The sequence below is a fragment of the Octopus bimaculoides genome, chromosome 27 (genome assembly GCF_046866305.1).
Source record: "Octopus bimaculoides isolate indiv1 chromosome 27, ASM4686630v1, whole genome shotgun sequence".
In the NCBI taxonomy this organism is placed as follows: Eukaryota; Metazoa; Mollusca; class Cephalopoda; order Octopoda; family Octopodidae; genus Octopus; species Octopus bimaculoides.
Genome location: NC_142954.1, coordinates 12,167,223 through 12,184,596, shown reverse-complemented (window position 1 = coordinate 12,184,596; position 17,374 = coordinate 12,167,223). Strand labels below are relative to the sequence as shown.

The following is a 17,374-nucleotide window of genomic DNA, read 5'->3' as shown; positions in this document are numbered from 1 at the left end:
ACACATACACACACACACACACACACACACACATATATATATACATATATATGTCACTATATTGACCAAGCCCTCAGATGCTGTTACACACCACTGGCCACAACGTGCCTCCTTACAGTGTTGAAAGCTTCGAATGATGCCACCTTGCTGCTAGCTGGGTGGGCAGGCCATTGGTCGTCCTGACAGGACACCAGTTCATCACAGGGTTACTCATTTGCAGCTGAGTGGACTGGGCGCCAGGGCGGGGAGGCATGAAATGAAGTGCCTTGTTCAAGAATGCAATGTGTTGCTGATCTGAGAAATGAGTGTAGCATTTCAAATATAAAATTTGAAAGTGCTAGGGTTAAATATGCACAAGATCAAGCATCTATGGTAGTAGAAAAGGAATTTTTAACTCTTATTTCTAAATTTAGTATGTGGTGAAGTGATTAGCTGACCTCTAATTATAATTATGTTTATAATTATAGAATATTTGTGTAATTTTACCTAAAAAGGTAATTTTAACGTACCGATCTACTTGGTAAAATTATTAATTGATTAATTAATTAATTTTACCCTTTTATTATTAATATATATATATATGTATATATATTAAAAGGATGTGTTGTTATACTCTTCCACATATACAAAAACAGCCATACCAACAATCCAACATACCTCCATCATCAGCTGCCCATCATATATCATTACAGTTTCGACATCTGGGCAGTAGCATTCAATGCGGCAGTGTCAACAGCACTAAAATAAGTGGTGTTGTTTGGGAACAAACATACCAAAGAAACCACAACTTTCAAACATATTTATCCTATGTACAACAGATTCAGTAAATAAATTCAATAAGTAAATCAATAACTAATTCCTAAATATGTAACTAAACAGCGACCAAACCCTTTAAGTCATACATTTTATTCCCTACAGTCTTCCATATATATATATATATATATATATATATATATATATATATATATATATATATATATATATGTAACAACACTCAATAATATGTATGAAGAAAATCATATCTTTATTTTAGATCCCTTGGGATTTGTATTCTACTTACATTTACAAGTATCTAATTGATGGAAATTTAACCTGTTTCCTATACACTGAGTGCTTTATTTGATATCTGTAAGGATTTTTAATCCCATCATTTCTTATATATATTCTTTTACAATCCAGCCGTCCTTTCACACAGAAGTTCATCTATCTTCAAATCACTGGCTCTGATGAGACCTATATAAGGGAATTAAATTGTTTATATATATAAATATATATATATATATATATATATATATATATATATATATATATATATATATATATATATATATATATATAAATATATATAAGTCGAAACAAATTGATGGCTTTTTTGGTTTTTTAATAATTATTTGTTATATTTTATTCATAGTATATTATGTTATATTATAAATAAATATATATATATATATATATATATATATATATATATATATATATACACATATACATACATGCATACTAATGTGTCCATCTGTTTTAATTTAATTCTATGTATTTATGCAGCTGAGGATTGCTCTGCATTTAAATTGATGTAATGGTTGCATTGTTCAATTAAATGGAGTCACTTGAAACGATCATACTGCATTACCTCTGGATATCCTGTTGCTTATTTTGATTCTGATCACCTTATTTTGAAACTATGGATATTACCGTACTAAATTCTGGTGCCTCAACTTAAGTACCTAATTCATCTGAATCTAAATTTTTACATGCATGCATATATATGTATGTGTGTTCATATATATATATATATATATATATATATATATATTATAATGAATATCTGTCCCACTTGGGGCATGACTATTAAATATTGAAATTTATTTCAACAAAACAGGGAAAGCATACAATAGACAATCAATGACCTCTGATATTAGCACAACGCCTCACAATTACAAGAATATCCAAAATTCACAAGATAAGCAATGCCAAGGGTTAAATAATTACCTTATTTTGTGCTTTCTTGTTGCTTTCTTGTCCTTCACAACCATTGCACTGTCCTCCGTTTCTCCATACTTCTCGATCCTGTACTGAAAAATGTTCTCTGCTGCTCGTCTTATTTGATGTTGCCGATATTGTCTCTCCCTCCTGGTAGGGGTTCCACTGCCGATTCCCTATTTAAAAGCAGGAAAAAAAGGAGGGCTCAAAATATTTTTAAATTGCTATTTCAAGCGGAGTAAACTTAGTCATTCTTGTATTTGTTTCAGTCATTTGACTGCAGCCATGCTGGAGCACTGCCTTGGACAAATCAACACCAGGACTTTTTTTTTTTCTAAAGATTAGTACTTATTCTATCAGTCACCTTTTCCAAACTGCTAAGCTACAGGGATGTAAACACCAACATCAGTTGTCAAGTGGTGAAGTGGGGGAGATAAACAAAGATACACACACACACACACAAACACACACATATATATATATATGTGATAGGCTTCTTTCAGTTTCTGTCTACCAAATCCACTCATAAAGCTTTAGTGAGCCCAAGGCTATAGTAAAAAACACACTTGCCCAAGGTGCCATGCAGTGGAACTGAACCCAGAAACATGTAATTGGGATGCAAACTTCTTACCACACAGTCATGCCTGTACCTAGCCATGCTGTACCTTTTCTAGATTAAAGCTTTATTGGAAAAGAAAATTTAAGTAAATGTAACAAGCTGTTTACATTAATTTTCAGTATACGCATTACCATTTCACTAATGTTTATGATAATAAAAATATACACTCTTTTCTACTCTAGGCACAAGGCCTGAAATTTTGGGAGAGGGGTCCAGTTTATTAGATCAACCCAGTACACAACTGGTACTTAATTTATCGACCCCAAAATGAGGAAAGGCAAAGTCGACTTTCGTGGAATTTGAACTCAGAGCAACCCCTCATATATATATATTTTATATATACATGAGGGGTATTGAAAAGTTTCTAGCTTTGGGTAAAAGAAAATGGAAGAGGATCAGTTAATTATGATTTTATTCAACATATTCCCCTCTCAGATTCACACACTTATTCCAGCAGTCCTTCAGTTTTTCTATGACCTGTGAAAGAACTTGGAAGGTTGAGCCTCCAACCAGGCCTTTTGTGATCCCTTTAAAGCCAGGAACTTTTCAACCCTCGCTTTGTATATGCATATGCATATATACATACTATAAATAGGTGCAGGAGTGGCTGTGTGGTAAGGAGCTTGCTTCCCAACCACATGGTTCTGGGTTCAGTCCCAACCAAAGCCTTGTGAGTGGATTTGGTAGACGGAAACTGAAAGAAGCCCGTTGTGTGTCTGTTTGTCCCCCCACCCCCACCATTGCTTGACACCAATGTTGGTGTGTTTATCTCCCTGTAACTTAGCGGTTTGGCAAAATAGAACAATAGAATAAGTACTAGGCTTACAAAGAATAAGTCTTGGGGTCGATTTGCTCGACTAAAGACGGTGCTCCAGCATGGCCACAGTCTAATGACTGAAATAAGTAAAACAAAAAAAGTATATATATATAGATACATAGATAGATAGATAGGGAGACAAATATGAATATACAAATATACATGTATATGCGTGTATATATATATATATATATATATATATATATATATATATGTGTGTGTGTGTGTGTGTGTGTGTGTGTGTTTATATATATTTCTTTATACCAAAAATTTGGCAAAAGAATATAGTATCTGTTAACAATCTTAGCAAAATACTCAGTTTTGAGCTCTATTTAAAGTTGATATATATATATATATATATATATATATATATATATACACATGCATATATATATAAATATATTCTAATTCACCTTTAGTTTATATTCTTATCATTTATTTATTTATTTATATATTTATTTATTGTGTCCTTTCTTCTCCACAATCAATGAGACATTCCATTGTTTCCCTTTATCGATGTTGTTATTTATTTTCCAGAGTTAACAGACCGTTCTACACTTGGTACTGAAACATTGATTGAAATTGAACGCATGTCACTTCCTATTATACACACATCTCGTGACAGTTTTTTACATTCAATAACACAAAGAGAGAGAGAAAGAGATAGATACAGAGAGAGATGTCTTAATTGACTGAACTGTAAAGTCATCCACGTGAAGACATATCTTCGCTTATAATATTATATACGCATGTATGTTTGGCTGCGTCTGTGTTTCACCCGGTGCTGGTTTGCTTATGTTCCCCTTGCATAGCAGTCAGTTCAGCAGAAGAGACCAATAGTATAAATACAAGACTCTAAAAAAAAAAGTGGAAAAAAAAACTACAGGTGCCAATTGATTTGACTAAAAATTCAAGGCGGTGCCCCAGCATGGCCGTAGTCTAATGACTGAAAGATAATAAAATAATAAAACGATAATAAAAAAAATACGACCCCTAATAATATTTAACTAGCGGGACCTGCGAATATTTCACGGAATTAATAGTAAACGTTTATGTATATGTGTATATATATATATATGTATGTGTGTGTATATGTTTGTGTGTGTGTGTTTGTCCCCTCACCATCGCTTGACAACCGATGCTGATGTGTTTACGTCCCTGTAATTTAGCGGTTCGGCAAAAGAGACCGATAGAATAAGTACTAGGCTTACAAAGAATAAGTCCTGCTATCGATTTATTTGACTAAAGACAGTACTCCAGCATGGCCGCAGTCAAATGACAGAAACAAGTAAAAGAGTAAAGAGAGTAAGTATGTATGTGTATATATATATGTGTGTGTGTATATAGATATATGTGCATGTGTGTGTACAGATATATATATACATACACACACACACACACACACACACACACACACATATATATATATATATACACACATAGATATATAGAAAGATATATCCCCATACATATATTATACATGACAGGCTTCCACACAATTTCCATCCACTAATTCCACTCACAAACCATTGGGCAATCTGGAGCTATACCATGCAGTGGGACTGAACCTGAAACCATGTGGTTGCAAAGCAAGCCTTGAAACCCCTTAAGCCCTGTACAGAAGAACAGCATTATGGAAGTGGATCACAAACCCATTTAGTCAGTGGTGACATTAATGGAAACAACAACAATAATGACAACAGGAATAAAGATGAAAGTCACATTCAATGATATAGTCCTAGATACACTATGTCTGAATAAAAGATTGGATCATCATGGCTGGAGCAGCTTAAATTATAGGTAAACAAGATCAAAGTTAAATAACCAAAACAACAAAAATGACAGGTCACATTGGATAATGTAGTCCAAGATACACTATGTCACTATGTCTGAATAAAAGGAAGGATGGTCACAGCTGGAGCACTTTTTGATTATAGGTAAACTCAATCGAGGTTAATTAGAACAATGACAACAAATGTCACATTGACTAATGTAGTCCTACATACACAACGTCTGAATAATATGCAGGATGGTCACAGGTGGACAGTCTCTGAGCATAGGTAAACTTGATCAAAGCTGATCTGTGGCCACACAACCAGAACAACAAAAACAATGACAACAAACGTCACATCAAATAATGTAGTCCTTAATACACTGTGTCTAAACAAAAGACAGGATGGTCACAGTTGGAGCACTTTTTAATAATCAATAAACTCAGTCAAGGTTAAACGATCAGAACAATGACAACTAATGTCACATTAGATAATGTAATCCTAGATACACTGTGTCTGAACATAGGGCAGGATGGTCACAGGTGGACTGTCTTTAATTATAGGTAAATTGAATCAATATTAAATAACCAGAGCAGCAGGGACAACAACAACAACAACGGTAATGTGGTCCTACATACACTAATCTGAGTAAAAGACTGGATGGTCACAGATGGACTGTCTTTAATTATAAGTACACTCGATCAAAACTGACTTGAGACTGTACAACCAGAGCAAGAATAACAATGAAAACAAATGTCACATTGAATAGTGTAGTCCCTGGCACACTGTTGTTGTTGGCAATCCGTCGCTTACGACGTCGAGGGTTCCAGTTGATCCGATCAACGGAACAGCCTGCTCATGAAATTAACGTGAAAGTGGCTGAGCACTCCACAGACACGTGTACCCTTAATGTAGTTCTCGGGGATATTCAGCGTGACACAGTGTGACAAGGCTGACCCTTTGAATTACAGGCACAACAGAAACAGGAAGTAAGAGTGAGAGAAAGTTGTGGCGGAAGAGTACAGCAGAGTTCACCACCATCCCCTGCTGGAGCCTCGTGGAGCTTTAGGTGTTTTCGCTCAATAAACACTCACAACGCCCGGTCTGGGAATCGAAACCGCGATCCTATGCCCGCGAGTCCGCTGCCCTAACCACTGGGCCATTGTGCCTCCACACCCTGGTACATTATGTCTGAATAAAAGATGGGATGGTCACTATTGGAAAGACCTTTAATCATAGAAACCAATGCAATCAGAGAGGACCTGAAGAACTAAAACAACAACAATAAAAAATTCCATCAAGACTGACTTTGCTTGTCACCCTTTCATGGAGGATAAAATAAGTAGCAGTAGAGCAATGGGGTTGATGTAACAGACTATCCCGTCACCTAAAGTTGCTCATCTTGTACCAAAATTGGAAACCATTAACCCTTTCGCATTTAAACCGACCATATCCAGCTCAAATATTCTACCTGTTTTATCATCAAATCAGCCAGATCTGGCCTCTCACACCTACCTTACAATGTCATTCTAAAAATAAATAATCGCGCCTTTGAAATCTCAAAGCCACGAGATAGTACATGGTCGATGAATTAAGTACCAGTGAAGTACTGGGGTCGATGTGATCACCTATCCTCTCCCCACCAAATTTCAGGCCTTTAGTAAAAAGGATTATTATCATCATCATCATCATCATCATCATCATCATCATCATCATCATTATCGTCATCATCATCATCATCATCATCATCATCATCATCATCATCATCATCATCATCATCATCATCATCATCATTATTATTATTATTATTATTATTTAATTACCTAGGTGGTGAACTGGCTGAATCATTAGCACGTCACACAAAATGCTCAGCAGCATTTCTTTTGGTTCTCTACACTCTGAGTTCAAACGCCACTGGGGTCAACTTTGCCTTTTATCCTTTCAGGGTTAATAAAATAAGCACCAACTGAACATTGGAATTGATATAACCAACTTACACCCTGCTCTTAAAATTGCTGGGCACATACCAAATTTTGAAACAATTTTCGTTGCACCATATGAAAATAGAGCAGACCACTGCAGAGATTTGAATGTTTATTGTTGATATGTAATTCAATTTCCCTTGATAAGCGTCCAAAACATGTGTTTTACACCAGAAAATGTTATTTCATGTAATAAAAATATGGAGGTGGTGTATACATGCCTGCATAACTGGAGCATGATCCTTTCAGTTTTTTTTCTTTTACTATTATTGTGTATGAAGTAATTTTAATAAAATATGTTGTTGTATGGGAATAAATCAATAAAATGGAATTATTGAATATTGAGAATTAACAGTTCATTGACATGGGTTTTAATTTTGTTAAGAGCTACCAAAGACTATCTTTTATCTTTTTTTTATCTTGTACTTGTTCTAGTGTGGAGACGCAATGGCCCAGTGGTTAGGGCAGCGGACTCGCGGTCATAGGATCACAGTTTCGAATCCCAGACCGGGCGTTGTGAGTGTTTATTGAGCAAAAACACCAAAAGCTCCACGAGGCTCCGGCAGGGGATGGTGGCGAACCCTGCTGTACTCTTCCACCACAACTTTCTCTCACTCTTACTTCCTGTTTCTGTTGTGCCTGTATTTCAAAGGGGCCAGCCTTGTCATGCTGTGTCACACTGAATATCCCAGAGAACTATGTTAAGGGTACACGTGTCTGTGGAGTGCTCAGCCACTTGAACGTTAATTTCACGAGCAGGCTGTTCCGTTGATCGGATCAACTGGAACCCTCGACGTGTGCAAGAGAGAAGACTGCGTTGGTTTGGTCATGTGATGTATACAGATGTAGACAGTTGCATACAGAAGTGCCGATCACTTCAAGTGGATGAAGCTTGTGGAAGAGGGAGACCCAGGAACACATGGGGTGAAATATTGAAGACCAAACTCAAGACACTGAGCCTTATATGTCTGGCACTTTGCTGTACTTAAGAAGACCCATCCACTATAGCTGGTGCCACATGAAAAATACTATGGAGCTCCTAGCCCTACCAGCTCCATAGTGCCACATATAAAGCACCCAGTCCACTCTGTAAAGTGGTTGGCATTAGGAAGGGAATCCAGCTATAGAAGCCATGCCAGAACAGACAATGGAACTTTGTGTGACACCCGGCCTTACCAGTTCCTATCAAACCATTCAGCCCATGCCAGCATGGAAAACAGACGTTAAATGATGATTGTGATGATGATTCCATGGTGGCATGGTTTGACAGGATCCAACATGTCCAAGGGCTGCATCATGCTCCATTGTTTATTTTGGTAAGGTTTCTACAGCTGAACACCCTTCATAACACCAACCACTTTACACAATGGACTGAGTCCTTCTTCATTTCACCAGCAAGAACACCGTGCAACTTGCAAGATTATAAACCCCAAGGGAGGTGGCTTTTATGCAAGATGAGGAGGGGTTAAAGTATGAGGGAAGGGGTCAGAACAGAACAGGTTTCTCTACTGTAGAGGGGCTACATAACTACTCACTTTCCAGATGAGGAGCTGAGGTTGATTGTGGTAAAGTGGGAAGAGATAAAAACAAGTGGATTCTCAAGGTACAAGAGGTGAATAAAAATGGATGGGAGCAAAAAGAACTGGGAACATGGGTTTAGAATTTGCAAGAGTATATAGGAAAGAAAGAGAGCATGTATTTATACTGCACATGTATAATTAATAAAACAAAGTAAACAATAATTTTTTTTTATTAATTTTTAATTCTTTTTTTTTCACAAAGGCAGCGAGCTGGCAGAACTGTTAGCACACTGGGCAATAGTGGTATAAAATCTGTTTTTAAGTTCTGAGTTCAAATTCCACCAAGGTTGGCTTTGCTTTTCATCCTTTTGGAGTCAATAAAATAAGTACAAGTTGAGTACCGGGGTCAATGTAATTGACTGTACCCCCTCCCCTCGAAATTTCCTGCTTTGTGCCTATTCTTTTACTTGTTTCGGTCATCTGACTGTGGCCATGCTGGAGTACTACCTTGAAGTGTTTTAGTCAAAGAAATCAACCCCCAGGTCTTATTTTTTAAGCCTGGTACTTATTTTTATCAGTCTCTTTTGCCAAACCACTAAGTTACAGAGATGTAACCACACCAACACCAGTGGTCAAGTGGGGTTGGGGGACAAACACAAAGACATACACACACACACACACACACACACACATATATATATATACAACAGGCTTCTTTCAGTTTCCATCTACCAAATCCACTCACAAGGTTTTGGCTGGCCCAAGGCTATACTAGAAGACACTTGTCCATGGTTCCATGCAGTGGGACTGAACCCGGAACCATGTGGTTGGGAAGCAACCTTCTAATTTCTTTACTGCCCACAAGGGGCTATACACAGAGGGGACAAAGAAGGACAGACAAACAGATTAAGTCGATTATATCGACCCCAGTGCGTAACTGGTACTTATTTAATTGACCCCGAAAGGATGAAAGGCAAAGTCGACCTCGGCGGAATTTGAACTCAGAACGTAGCGGCAGACGAAATACCGCTGAGCATTTTGCTAGGTGTGCTTATGTTTCTACCAGCTTGCCGCTTCTTGCTACACCGAGAATTATTTAAAAAAATTTTAACTTTAAAAGTTTATTTGATTTTAATTTTCAATGCAAAGAGCATGAAAAGTGTGCTAGGAATTAATTGTTCAGCCCTAGAAAGCATCAAAAATGGCTAATATTTCCTTCAAACTTTGCTTTTCTTATGATATTTATTCAAGCCCCAAAGAATCCCTCTCAACACATGGTTATGATGCTCCGCCACTACTGCTGTTCGTCATCAGAGATGCACATATTGTCTGCCAATAAGGGACATGCTCAAGTGGCTAAGGTCAAGCAACTGACAATCAAATCTGTGGTATTGAGCAGAATATTTGTTATAACGATATTTCTGCTTCAGCAACTCAGTGCTGAATCTGTCTGAAATGTAATGGAAAATAGGTCAGTTTCAAAACATTGATGTCCAGATTACAGAAGCAAAGTTTGAAGGGAATAGTAGTCATTTCCTTTGATTTTTAGACAAAAACAAATAGGAAGTAACACTTACTGACCAAAGACAAAAAAAGAATAATAAAATTTTGTTAGTGTTGTTAACTTTCTTTGTAAAGAGCATCAGAAGCATTTTTTTGGATATGCAGTGTGTTACAAAAAGCAAAAAGATTCAGATTCTCTGCAGTAGGAAGAAACAAAAGGAATCACTACCAAAACAAAACTTACTTCAAAGCTGAGGTAATGTCGATGGTGTGGAGACAGACGTTCAATTTTCTCACTGTCTTCATCTTTTAGAGGTATTTCTGGTTTGGAAACCTGATGCTGTTGTAAGTTCCTCTAGAAATTATAATTATAATTCAAATTTTAGCAAATCATTTGTTAATTATTGTCTATTTCTTTGTTGTCATTAATAGCTGAAGAAAAAAATCAATGAAATTATTAGTTAGAGTTTGATTTCTGTCTTATTTAATTATTGTAATTAGTGAACAACATTATAATTATCAGGTCATCCCATAAGTAATGTCTGGACTTCTATATTTTCAATTTGTAAATGCTTTAACAGTATTTTAGAATGTCTAATGGCATCAAGCAATATTTATATGTATTTGGACATATTTCAACTAATTAAATTTCATTTTGCAGGATGATCTAATTAAAATTTCACTAATTATAGCTTTCCAAACATGGAAGTGTTTAAGGAGCATTTGAAGCACATAATGTCTTTAATAATTAGAGATGTCTAATAGGGCTAATCACTGGTTCAGTGCATTTCTTATGGCAACAGCGACAAGAGAGTATCTATAACTCAGTGCAGAACAAATATTTTATAGGACTTCTTTTTTAAAACCCTGCTTTTTCGATGTTCATATGATTATATTCAAAGTTTATATTTTCCACTAGTGTGTGTTTGCTTATATGTTCATTCTCTCATTTCGTTTAACCTTTTTGCTAACATATTTTTTACCTCCTTCATTAGTCTTCCTACTCACTCTCCTTCTCTTTCTCATCTCACCACCATCCAGGATGCTCACAAACAACAAATGATCCCCTCCTCTACCATCACCCTCGTCATTCTGCCTCCCTCATCCTTCACTGTAGGTAATGTTGATGGTGACAACAGACAACAGAACCATGTACAGCTTCCAGCCATACCAGGTCCATGGTGCCACATAAAAGGCACCCAGTCCATTCTCTAAAGTGGTTGGCATTAGGAAGGGCGTCCAGTCGTAGAACCCATTCTACAACAGACAATGGAACTAGGTACAGCTCCCAGCCCTACCAGCTCCATAGTGCCACATATAAAGCACCCAGTCCACTCTGTAAACTGGTTGGCATTAGGACCAATTTCGTCACTGTACCACATTTTCCCATCGCCAGAAGAGACTTCACTGAATTGTCTGTACCCAATTCACTATAAGTCAAGCTTTGTGCACTGCCACCCATCACTCCCTCTCCCTCAGGACCACTTTTCTTATCATCTTTCATCTACTTTTGCTTTTGTGTCATCATCTATTCTTGTCTTTGTCCATCTCTGCAACAGTCCATCACTTGCCTTTTCTCTCCTCACCAATACCTCTCTCTCTCTGCCTAAATACTCTAAATACAACCACACATTCTAGCCTTTCACTGTTTCACTTCTCGGTCACATTATCTGAGCAAAAGTACACATTACTGTCTACTTTTTACATTTAATGTGGACAAGGCACCCCCTCCTATGCAGGTACCAAGATGGAAAACCCCCTCCCTGTGCACACATTAGAGTGACTGGTAAATGAGTAGATATAAAGTATGATTGAAAAATTACTTAGCTATGTCATAACAAGGACTTGGAAACCTCTCTAATGCTGGTGCCATCGAAAATACACCCAGACTATACTGGTGAATGGATGCAGGAAGTACAGGGTTGTGAGGATCCTTTAGTCATGTCTTACTTACAATTTATCAACCTCTCTAGTACTGGTGAGAGGAAAAATACACCCAGTGTATAGTGGCAAATCAAGAGAGAAAATATAAAGTTGTAAGTATCTTCAGTTCTGCTTTGCTGAGGATTTATCATCCTTTCTAGTGCTGGTGCCATGAGAAAATACACCCAATACACAATGTAAAGTAGTTGGTGATAGGAAATGCACCTAGCTATAGAAACTATGCCAAAATGACATGTACAAGCACTAGTGCCAACCAAAAATTGAGTCCATTTGAGATGAACAATCCAATCTACCCCATGTCAGCATGGAAAGCAGATATAAAAAGGAAGATTATAGACATACAAATGTGTGTGTGTCATTATTCCAAGAGTTCTTGCCAATGGAGAAAGAGCTGGTTTCTAACCTAGATCCAAGGCTCCTTCATTGGAATTTCAACATCAACAGGGTAATTTTATATCATCATCATCATCATCATTTAATGTCCGCTTTCCATGCTGGCATGGGTTGGACGGTTTGACTGGAGACTGGCAAGCCAGGAGGCTGCACCAGGCTCCAATCTGATCTGGCAGTGTTTCTACAGCTGAATGCCCTTCCTAACGCCAACCACTCCAAGAGTGTAGTGGGTGCTTCTTACATGCCACCAGCATGGGAGCAAGTCAGGTGGCACTGGCATCGGCCACGTTCAGACGGTGCTTTTTATGTGCTACAGACACAGGAGCCAGTCGGGGTGGGGAGGCTAGCATTGACCATGTTCAGATGGTGCTTTTTACGTGCCACCAGCATGGTGAACCAGTCAGGCGACACTGGCAACGACCCATGCATGCATGGTGCTTATGTAACACACTGCCTAAATATATAATATAGATACAAGTATAGAGTCAAAACACTGAAATACATCTCACTAAAAAGATAAAACTGGCAAAAACTGAGCCATTAAATAAACAGAGATGAAACACAATAAAACCAAACTAACTATAGTGTTAATATTAACATCTTATAACCCTCAAGGGCGGTGCCCCAGCATGGTCACTGTCTAACGACTGAAAGCAATTAAGGAATTAAAAAACACACACCATAATTGAGTAATAGGCATCTTGGATCTGGGCAAATTTTTCTGGGTTGGCATTCTCCGATCCACTATCTGGATGAAACTTTTTCGCAAGTCGTATATAAGATTCTCGCACTTCTTCTGCGGTGCTTTTTTGGTTGACATTTAAAATGTTGTAATTCTCGAGATGAATGGAATTATTCTTTCTCTTGTGACCAAGAAATGAATTTGAACTTAGCTGCAATGAAAAATAAGATATTTGAGTTGTTTAGGTTCTGGTAGTGGAGGTACAAGGCTTAGTGGTTACATGCCAGAGAAACCAGGAAACCACAATCGCATATAGAAAAATTTAATAAGTAAATACACTAAAAGACCTATAATAAAAATACAAAGTAATAAATATTAAAATAATTTTTCCTCTAAATTATACATTATATATTGTGAAACTTAATTTAATTTTAATTTTGATAAATTAAATTAAATTGAATTTTTCCGTGTAAATTTGGATTTTTATCCCTAATATTATTATCATAATTATATATATATATATGCATATATGGGTACGGACGTCACCAACAGTGCAAATAACATGAAACACATAAACAAATGAGTTAAATACGTAAACAACAAGAAAAAAATGGAAAACAGGACAAGTAAACACAGCGAAAGGACCCTTCATCAGTTGTTGGCTGTCTATCTACTCCTCATTTCAAGCATTCAACGACAATATGAGTCTTCAGAGACAGTTCCTCCCAGAAATTCTAAAATAAAATTTAGGATTTATGGAAGATCAAAGCTGGGAACAAAAAAATGACATTGAAAACATATAAGGAAACCGAATGAAAACAAACATGGGGGATCGTTTGTATGTATGTATGTGCAGATTTGTATGTTTTGCTTTATGTGTGTCTTCTCAGGCATATGATTGCATATCTCAACATGCTTATATATATATATATATATTTAAATGATAAACTTCTGGGAAGTTTTACAGAGTTTTTACAGTTCCAGTGATGGATTGGATCTGTATTCTTCGAATCAGCTTTCTCGTTTCTGGTTTTGAGAAGCCTAATTTCTCAAGATTGGTATTTAGGCAGTGTCCCAATATATGTATGTCATTATTCAGGTTTATTTCAAGATTTCTTGCCAATAGAGAAAGAACCGGTTTCTAACCTAGATCCAAGCCTCCTTCATTTCAACATCGACAGGGTATTTTTGTATGTAGGTATGTATATGTGCAGATTTGTATGTTTTGTTTTATGTACGTCTTCTCATGCATATAGTTGCATCTCTAGACATGCTCATATATATTTAAATGATAAACTTCTAGAAAGTTTTACAGATTTTTACAGTTCCAGTGATGGATTGGATCTGTATTCTTCAAATCAGCTTTCTCTTTTCTGATTTTGAGAAGCCTTATTTCTCAAGATTGGTATTTAGGCAAGTGTTACACATCCCAGTACTCCAGTGTATGTATGTGTGTGTGCGTATGTATCTGTGTGTGTATGTATCTGTGTGTGTGTGTGTGTGTGTGTACGTATACTCAGAGAGAGTGGGAGAGGATGAGTACGTGTGTATGTGTTGAACAGCATGATGACAGCGTTAAAACTACAATCAAGGGACATAACTCCTATTGCAGTAATATGTAAGGGAGATAATACATAAAGCGACCTGAAATGCTGCGAAGCATTTTCTCTGAGGTGCCAAAAATTCTGCCGGTCTACCACCTCAAAAAAAAAAAAAAATGAAAGAAATATGGAGGGGATAAGTCGATTACATCCACCCACTCCCCAGTGCTCAACTGGTACTTATTTTATCGACCCCGAAGGGATGAAAAGCAAAGTTGGCCTCGGTAGAATTTGAACTCAGAACATAAAGACATGCCGTGCTAAAAATTCTGCCAGCTTGGAAAAGTAAAAGAAATATGGTGCACGTCGGAGTTAGGAAACACCAACAAGCTGGAATTTTTCCCGTTTTGACGGAGATTTTTCAGATTTTTTTTTTTCTTTTTTTTTTTTTCAGTGCCCTTGGAAATGCTCTGGAGTATCTTTTTAGCAACAAAAAAAAAATTCGCGTAAAATGATTTTTTTTTCAACAAACAGTTTTAATAAAAAAAAAAGTCATTAAGAAATTCATAAATAAAGAGTTGATTTTTTTTGTTTTGAACAAAAAGATTTCTCCCGTCGTTTTTAAGTTTGTAATGTCCACAAAATCGGTCCAAAGGGTAGGGGTTGGGATCATCGTGCATAGTGCCCACAAAATCGGCCCAGCAGGAAAGATGGGGGAGGGTTTTTCATTAAAAAAAAACATTATTTTTCGCAAATTTCGGTGGGCTACAAAGATATTCGAGGACGTTTCCAAAGGCACTGAAAAAAAAAAAATCTGAATAAATCCCTGTCAAAACAGAGAAATTCCAACTCGTTGGTGCTTCCTAATGCCGACATCCACTAGAAATATTGCTAACACTTACATAACATTGAGGAATCTTGCCTGGCCACAGTCTAAACGACTGGTGTAAAAGATCATTGATGGAACATACTGGAGATGCCCTAAAACTGGAACCAACAGATGCAATTTTACGGACATTCACTTCATGACAGAACCGGAGCATTATTTCCAGCATTTCCAGGAACTGAAGTTGTCTTAGATAATTATTTATTTTTTATAATTTTTGTTTGTGTTTTTTCTATCTTTCTCACATTCCAACAGCATCTGAAAATAAAGAATAAAAGACAATAAACTACTTCTTAACTATTCAACTAAGCTAAGTAGTTTTCTGTGCGACTATGCAGCTACAGGTTCAATTCTACCTTGGATAGATCAATATTTTATAAATGGAATTTGATACACAAAAACTGTATGGAAGCCTGGGTTCAGTCCCGCTGCATGGCACCTTGGGCAAGTGTCTTCTATTATAGCCTTGGGTCAACCAAAGCCTTGTGAGAGGTTTTGAAGATGGAAACTGAAAGAAGCTCATCATATATGTATGTGTATATATGTGTGTGTGTGTGTGTGTGTGTGTACTTGTCTTTGAGCTTGTCTTTCTCCCCCACCATAACTTGACAACCAGTGTTGGCTTGTTTACATCCTCACAATTCAGCAGTTCAGTATAAAGAAACTGAGAGAATAAGTACCAGACTTTAAAATAAGTGCTGGGGATCAAATTGCTCAACTAAACCCTTTAGAGTGGTGCCCCAGCATGACCACAGTTTAATGACTGAAACAAATATAAGAAGAAAAGAATATATATATGTGTGTGTATATATAATAATAACAATAATAATAATCCTTTCTACTCTTGGCACAAGGCCTGAAATTTTGGGGGAGGGGATAGTCGATTAGATCGACCCCAGTATATTTTATCAACCCTGAAAGGATGAAAGACAAAGTCTACCTCAGCAGAATTTGAACTCAGAACATAACAACAGACGAAATATCGCTAAGCATTTCACCCCATGTGCTAACGTTTCTGCCAGCTCACCACCTTAATAATAATAATAATAATAATAATAATTTCTATTATAAGGCTCAAGGCCTGAAATTTTGGAGGAGGGGGTTAGTCGATTACATTGACCCCAGTGTTCAACTGGTACTTATTTTATCAACCCTGGAAGGATGAAAGGCAAAGTTGACCTCAACAGAATTTGAACTCAGAACATAAGGATAGGTGAAATGCCACTATGCATTTTGCTAGGAATGCTAATGATTCTGCCAACTTGCCACCTTAATAATGATAATAATAATAATAATAATAATAATAATTTGAAATAGGAAAAATTTGGAGCATATGAACAGTAAAGGTTGTGCCTATAATAATTGGTATGTTGGGAGCAGTAAGCAAAGATATTGACAAATGGCTGAAGGAGATTGGAATAGAATGCCTGATAGAGCTCCTACAGAAAGTTTGTCTCTTAGAGACAGCAAGGATTATCAGGAGGGTTCTAAATACTTGAAAGACTGCTGAAAATTTGTGGATACCTAAGGTTACAGGTAGTAACTCGCTACCCATAAAAATCCTCCCACGAACAAGACCGAACCTGAGACAAACCAAAATAACAATATTGATGGTTTCATATTGGTGGCCCAAGATCAAAGTTTGTTTACCAGAAACTATGAGGCCAACATTCTTCAAAATGGTACTGACCCTAAATGCAGATTCTGCAACACATTTGACTAAACAATAGACCAT

The 17,374-nt window shown here is 36.8% G+C and overlaps 1 protein-coding gene across 1 annotated transcript in view; it reads right to left on the bottom strand.

Annotated features, from left to right (window-relative positions):
- LOC106874769 (dnaJ homolog subfamily C member 28) overlaps positions 1 to 17,374 on the bottom strand; it is a 44,718-nt gene that overhangs the window by 24,645 nt on the left and 2,699 nt on the right. The window contains exons 2-5 of the mRNA XM_089343305.1: positions 15,656 to 15,897; positions 13,211 to 13,423; positions 10,438 to 10,548; positions 1,990 to 2,156 (exon numbers count right to left, since the gene is read on the bottom strand). Of these exons, the coding sequence (XP_089199431.1) occupies positions 1,990 to 2,156; positions 10,438 to 10,548; positions 13,211 to 13,423; positions 15,656 to 15,808 (644 nt within the window). The 5' untranslated portion in view covers positions 15,809 to 15,897. The remainder of the gene's footprint in view (positions 1 to 1,989; positions 2,157 to 10,437; positions 10,549 to 13,210; positions 13,424 to 15,655; positions 15,898 to 17,374) is intronic.